This window comes from Myotis davidii, unplaced genomic scaffold (assembly GCF_000327345.1).
Source record: "Myotis davidii unplaced genomic scaffold, ASM32734v1 scaffold6, whole genome shotgun sequence".
Classification (NCBI taxonomy): domain Eukaryota; kingdom Metazoa; phylum Chordata; class Mammalia; order Chiroptera; family Vespertilionidae; genus Myotis; species Myotis davidii.
In genome coordinates, this window is record NW_006383011.1 from 6045754 (window position 1) to 6051944 (window position 6191).

The 6191-nt window shown below is 44.8% G+C and overlaps 1 protein-coding gene across 1 annotated transcript in view; it reads left to right on the forward strand.

Moving 5' to 3' along the window:
- Positions 1-6191, forward strand: part of BCL11A (B-cell CLL/lymphoma 11A) — a 119706-nt gene that overhangs the window by 107267 nt on the left and 6248 nt on the right. The window contains 2 exon segments of the mRNA XM_006778573.2: positions 2108-3162; positions 3165-3768. Coding sequence (XP_006778636.2) covers positions 2108-3162; positions 3165-3768 — 1659 coding nt within the window.

A 6191-nucleotide genomic window follows, 5' to 3' on the forward strand; every position in this document is an offset into this window, starting at 1 on the left:
TAGAGAGGAGGCAAACAAAAATAGGCAGATAATGTGATACTAATGTCAGCATTTTCTTTCAAAATCTTTCTGCCTTTTTTCTCCCTCCACATTAGGCAAATGTTTAAAACCTAATTTTGGTATCTTATCATCTAATCTTGTTAAAGAGATTTACCCAGGAGTGGGATATATTGAGTGAGATTATAAATGCATTGTAAAGTAAATTGCAAGGTCAGGGCAGGGAGTCCATTATTCAGACAAGCGCCTGTGCGCAGGCTGGCTTGTTTTGGAATAGGAGTGTTTGGGGCTTCTGAGAAGACCTGGCCAGCTTTTCTTTCGGACTTGCCAAATGGAGGAATCATAATTGATTAACTCCTCATTCCCACTCTAGCCCATGTATGAATTTTGTTCCTTATTAAGAAGTTACTAGCCAATGCTTTCAGGAACTCCTCTGGCCCCTCTTTTAAGAGAGGGGCTAAAGTTTGTTCTGTCTCCTTTGTGTTTTATACACTGTCTTTTTTGGAATCCCTGGGAAATTTTCTTTTTCTCTCCTCCTGTCTTTTGCCCACCAACATTTGTGCCCTCTTTAATACTGCAGTTGACTGGTAAACTGTTAGTTACTCCCTTGGCGTGTATATGTTGTTGTTGTTTTTAAATTTAGCTATCTCCCAAAATGAATGATCGTGAAGTCAAGCTGGCCCCTTTTTGCCAAAGTGGCATTTACCACTCTCGGGTTCTTTTCAACGAGAGAGAAATAATGTGACTTAAGCAGGGCCCCTCTCCAGACGGCTTGGCTACTAGCCAAAGAGTTGACTAGCTGAACTGTGTCTTTCTGTTTCTTTCTCAACTGGAGCTGAGGCTCAGCCGAGGGCGCAGGATGTTGTATAATTTGGTTCACGTTGTTAGCCTCTCAAAATAATGAGGAGGAGGATAGTGTAGCATTTCTCAGCCTGCTGCTGGTCATGGTGCTGGCTGCTTTAACTGTTATTAAACTAGGATGCCGTGTCTGCGTAAGTTGGCACCAGCCTCTCCCCCTAACTCTAGGCTTGCATTTGTTTGACTGGGGCACAACTCCTCAAGGTTTGACATGGCCTTTTGTTTAAAACCGAATTAAATTTATCTTTTGAGATTTTCACGACATCCCTTGAGATAAAAAAAAATGAGAGTCCTCCTGGGGCACTGTGGAATCAGAATTGGGACTCACTGACCCTCACACAGGCTGGGATGTGAGAATGTTGCGAGTCTCTCTTCCATGGAATTATTTTTGAGAACCTTCTCATTTTTTAATAATATCAACAATTAGTGCATTTCAGGCTAAGATTAAAAGCATCTCTGGGGCCACAGAGAATTGTAATGAGTTGACCTTCTCTTTTTTGATATCTCCATGAAATGATTGCCTATTTAGAAAGTTCACCTGCCACCCAGGGGGGAGTGAGAACGATGGGATTTAGGGAGCAGGAAAGTTTCCCGTAGGTCATCTTGTCCAAGTCCCTCACTTAACAAATGAGAAAACGGGCACGAGATGAAATGGCTTCCCCAAACCACAGCTGGTGACGGACTGGAAAGTTCAGAAGACGTTGCTAAGATTCTCTAGACTGTAGGAATTGTCATTCTCAAGCTTGAATTGGTCTAGATCAGTGGTTTTCAACCTTCCTAATGCTGCGACCCTTTTATACAGTTCCTCATGTTGTGGTGACCCCCGATTTCATTGTTACAAATTGAACATAATTAAAGCATAGTGATTCATCACAAAAACAATATGTAATTATATATGTGTTTTCCGATGGTCTTAGGCGACCCCTATGAAAGGGTCTTTTGACCTCCCAAAGGGGTCGCAACCCACAGGTTGAGAACCGCTGGTCTACACTTTTCTGCTTTGGAGACTAGATTTAAAATTCCTAGAACTGCGTTAAATGGCAGGAAGACTGATTCGACAAGTATTTAATATTGGGCACCAACCACTGGATATGCCAGGCCCTGTGTAGGCACAGGGGATAGGTCAGGGAGGGTTGAGGCCTTGGGATTGGGAGCTGGGGGCAGGGAAGGCTGGAGGTGGAACATAAATAAGCGATTGCTGATACCCTCCTCGGTGATTAAACATTGATGTTGGTGTTGTATTATTTTGCAGGTAAAGATGAGCCCAGCAGCTACACATGTACAACTTGCAAACAGCCATTCACCAGTGCATGGTTTCTCTTGCAACACGCACAGAACACTCATGGATTAAGAATCTACTTAGAAAGCGAACACGGAAGCCCCCTGACCCCGCGGGTTGGTATCCCTTCAGGACTAGGTGCAGAATGTCCTTCCCAGCCACCTCTCCATGGGATCCATATTGCAGACAATAACCCCTTTAACCTGCTAAGAATACCAGGATCAGTATCCAGAGAGGCTTCCGGCCTGGCAGAAGGGCGTTTTCCACCCACTCCCCCCCTGTTTAGTCCGCCGCCGAGACATCACTTGGACCCCCACCGCATAGAGCGCCTGGGGGCGGAAGAGATGGCCCTGGCCACCCATCACCCGAGTGCCTTTGACAGGGTGCTGCGGTTGAACCCAATGGCTATGGAGCCTCCCGCCATGGATTTCTCTAGGAGACTTAGAGAGCTGGCAGGGAACACGTCTAGCCCACCGCTGTCCCCAGGCCGGCCCAGCCCTATGCAAAGGTTACTGCAACCATTCCAGCCAGGTAGCAAGCCGCCCTTCCTGGCGACGCCCCCCCTCCCTCCTCTGCAGTCCGCCCCTCCTCCCTCCCAGCCCCCGGTCAAGTCCAAGTCATGCGAGTTCTGCGGCAAGACGTTCAAATTTCAGAGCAACCTGGTGGTGCACCGGCGCAGCCACACGGGCGAGAAGCCCTACAAGTGCAACCTGTGCGACCACGCGTGCACGCAGGCCAGCAAGCTGAAGCGCCACATGAAGACGCACATGCACAAGTCGTCCCCCATGACAGTCAAGTCCGACGACGGCCTCTCCACCGCCAGCTCCCCGGAACCGGGCACCAGCGACCTGGTGGGCAGTGCGAGCAGCGCGCTCAAGTCCGTGGTGGCCAAGTTCAAGAGCGAGAATGACCCCGGCCTGATCCCGGAGAACGGGGACGAGGAGGAAGAGGAGGACGACGAGGAAGAGGAAGAAGAGGAGGAAGAGGAGGAGGAGGAGCTGACCGAGAGCGAGAGGGTGGACTACGGCTTCAGCCCGACATCATGCAGGGCATGGTGCTCAGCTCCATGCAGCACTTCAGCGAGGCCTTCCACCAGGTCCTGGGCGAGAAGCATAAGCGTGGCCACCTGGCCGAGGCCGAGGGCCACAGGGACACTTGTGACGAAGACTCGGTGGCCGGCGAGTCGGACCGCATAGACGATGGCACTGTGAACGGCCGCGGCTGCTCCCCGGGCGAGTCGGCCTCCGGGGGCCTGTCCAAAAAGCTGCTGCTAGGCAGCCCCAGCTCGCTGAGCCCCTTCTCCAAGCGCATCAAGCTCGAGAAGGAGTTCGACCTGCCCCCAGCCGCGATGCCCAACACCGAGAACGTGTATTCGCAGTGGCTCGCTGGCTACGCGGCCTCCAGGCAGCTCAAAGATCCCTTCCTTAGCTTCGGAGACTCCAGACAATCGCCTTTCGCCTCCTCGTCGGAGCACTCCTCGGAGAACGGGAGCTTGCGCTTCTCCACGCCACCCGGGGAGCTGGACGGAGGGATCTCGGGGCGCAGCGGCACGGGAAGTGGAGGGAGCACGCCCCATATTAGTGGTCCGGGCCCGGGCAGGCCCAGCTCAAAAGAGGGCAGACGCAGCGACACTTGTGAGTACTGTGGGAAAGTCTTCAAGAACTGTAGCAATCTCACTGTCCACAGGAGAAGCCACACGGGCGAAAGGCCTTATAAATGCGAGCTGTGCAACTATGCCTGTGCCCAGAGTAGCAAGCTCACCAGGCACATGAAAACGCATGGCCAGGTGGGGAAGGACGTTTACAAATGTGAAATTTGTAAGATGCCTTTTAGCGTGTACAGTACCCTGGAGAAACACATGAAAAAATGGCACAGTGATCGAGTGTTGAATAATGATATAAAAACTGAATAGAGGTATATTAATACCCATCCCCCCTCACTCCCACTTGACACCTTCTTTTTTCATCACCCCCTTTCCCCATCGCCCTCCAGCCCCACTCCCAGTAGGATTTTTTTTTCTAGTCCCATGTGATTTAAACAAGCAAGCAAGCAAGCAAACAAACAGAAGTAACGGAAGCTAAGAATATGAGAGTGCTTGTCACCAGCACACCTATTTTTTTTTTCTTTTTCTTTTTTCTTTTTTTCTTTTTTTTTCCTTTATGTTCTCACCGTTTGAATGCATGATCTGTATGGGGCAATACTATTGCATTTTACGCAAACTTTGAGCCTTTCTCTTGTGCAATAATTTACATGTTGTGTATGTTTTGTTTTTTTTTTAAACTTAGACAGCATGTATGGTATGTAATGGCTATTTTAAATTGTCCCCGATTCGTTGTTGAGCAAAAATGTTGCTGTTTCCAGTTCCGTTCTGAGAGAAAAAGAGAGAGAGAGAGAGAGAAAGACCATGCTGCATACATTCTGTAATACATATCATGTACAGTTTTATTTTATAATGTGAGGAGGAAAAACAGTCTTTGGATTAACCCTCTATAGACAGAATAGGTAGTGCTGAAAGAAAATCTCTATGAGCTAAATGTCTGTCTCTAAAGGGTTAAATGTATTAATTGGAGAGGGAAAAAAGGGCCTTGAATTGACAAATTAACAGAAAAACAAAACAAGTTTATTCTATCATTTGGTTTTAAAATATGAGTGCCTTGGATCTATTAAAACCACGTTGATGGTTCTTTCTACTTGTAATAAACTTGTAGCTTAATTCAGCATTGGGTGAGGTAATAAACCTTAGGACCTAACATATAATTCTTTCTTGTATTTCTCACAACAGTGGCTACCTAAAAATATGACCCATTATGTCCTAGTTAATCATCATTTTCCCTTTAGTTTAATCTTGTAAGCAAAACTGATTATACCAGTATAAAAGCTGTTTTGCTCCTGGTGAGAGCTTAAAAGAAATGGGCTGTTTTGCCCAAAGTTTTTTTTGTTTTGTTTTGTTTTTTTAAATGATGATTACATTGAATGTGTAATGTGCAAAGCCCTGGAATATAATTAAATACACGAGTAAGGAATTCATTTCATGAAGATACTTGTTTTAAATAATGTCTTTTAAAAAAAATTCTGGCCCCAGAAGAAATAGATCCAGATCCACTTGGTTGTCAAAAGGACAATCACACAATAAACTTCAAGACCTCGTATGCCATATTAAAAAGAAGAGGCTGACCATATGGTTTGACAGAGGATAACAGAGGGGGAAAAAGTGATTTATTAGCACAATGTGGTACTATTTGCCATTTTAAACTAGAACAGGTGTATAAGCTAATATTGATACAATGATGATCATGAATTCTTAAGATGCGTTGAAATGTGACATTCTTAAAAAAGAAGAGAAAGAGTTTTAAGAGTAGCAGTATATATGTCTGTGCTCCCTAAAAGTTGTACTTCATTTCTTTTCCATACACTGTGTGCTATTTGTGTTAACATGGAAGAGGACTCATTGTTTTTATTTTATTTTTAAATTTTTTCTTTCTTTTTTTTATTAAGCTAGCATCTGCCCCAGTTGGTGTTCAAATAGCACTTGACTCTGCCTGTAATATCTGTATCTTTTCTCTAATCAGAGATACAGAGGTTGAGTATAAAATAAAACTGCTCAGATAGGACAATTACGTGCACTGTACAATTTTCCCAGTTTACAGGTCTATACTTAAGGGAAAAGTTACAAGAATGCTGAAAAAAAAATTGAACACAATCTCATTGATGAGCATTTTTTAGAAAACTAAAAAAAAAAAACCTTTGCCAGCCATTTACTTGACTAATGAGCTTACTTACTTGGACTCAACATTTGCAAGCGCTGTGAATGGAAAACAGAATACACTTAACATAGAAATGAATGATTGCTTTCGCTTCTACAGTGCAAGGATTTTTTTTGTACAAAACTTTTTTAAATATAAATGTTAAGAAAAAAATTTTTAAAAAACACTTCATTATGTTTAGGGGGGACTGCATTTTAGGGTTCTATTGTCTTGGTGGTGTTACAAGACTTGTTATCCATTTAAAAATGGTAGTGGAAATTCTATTCTCTAGAATTGATTTCAAGGAGTTTTCA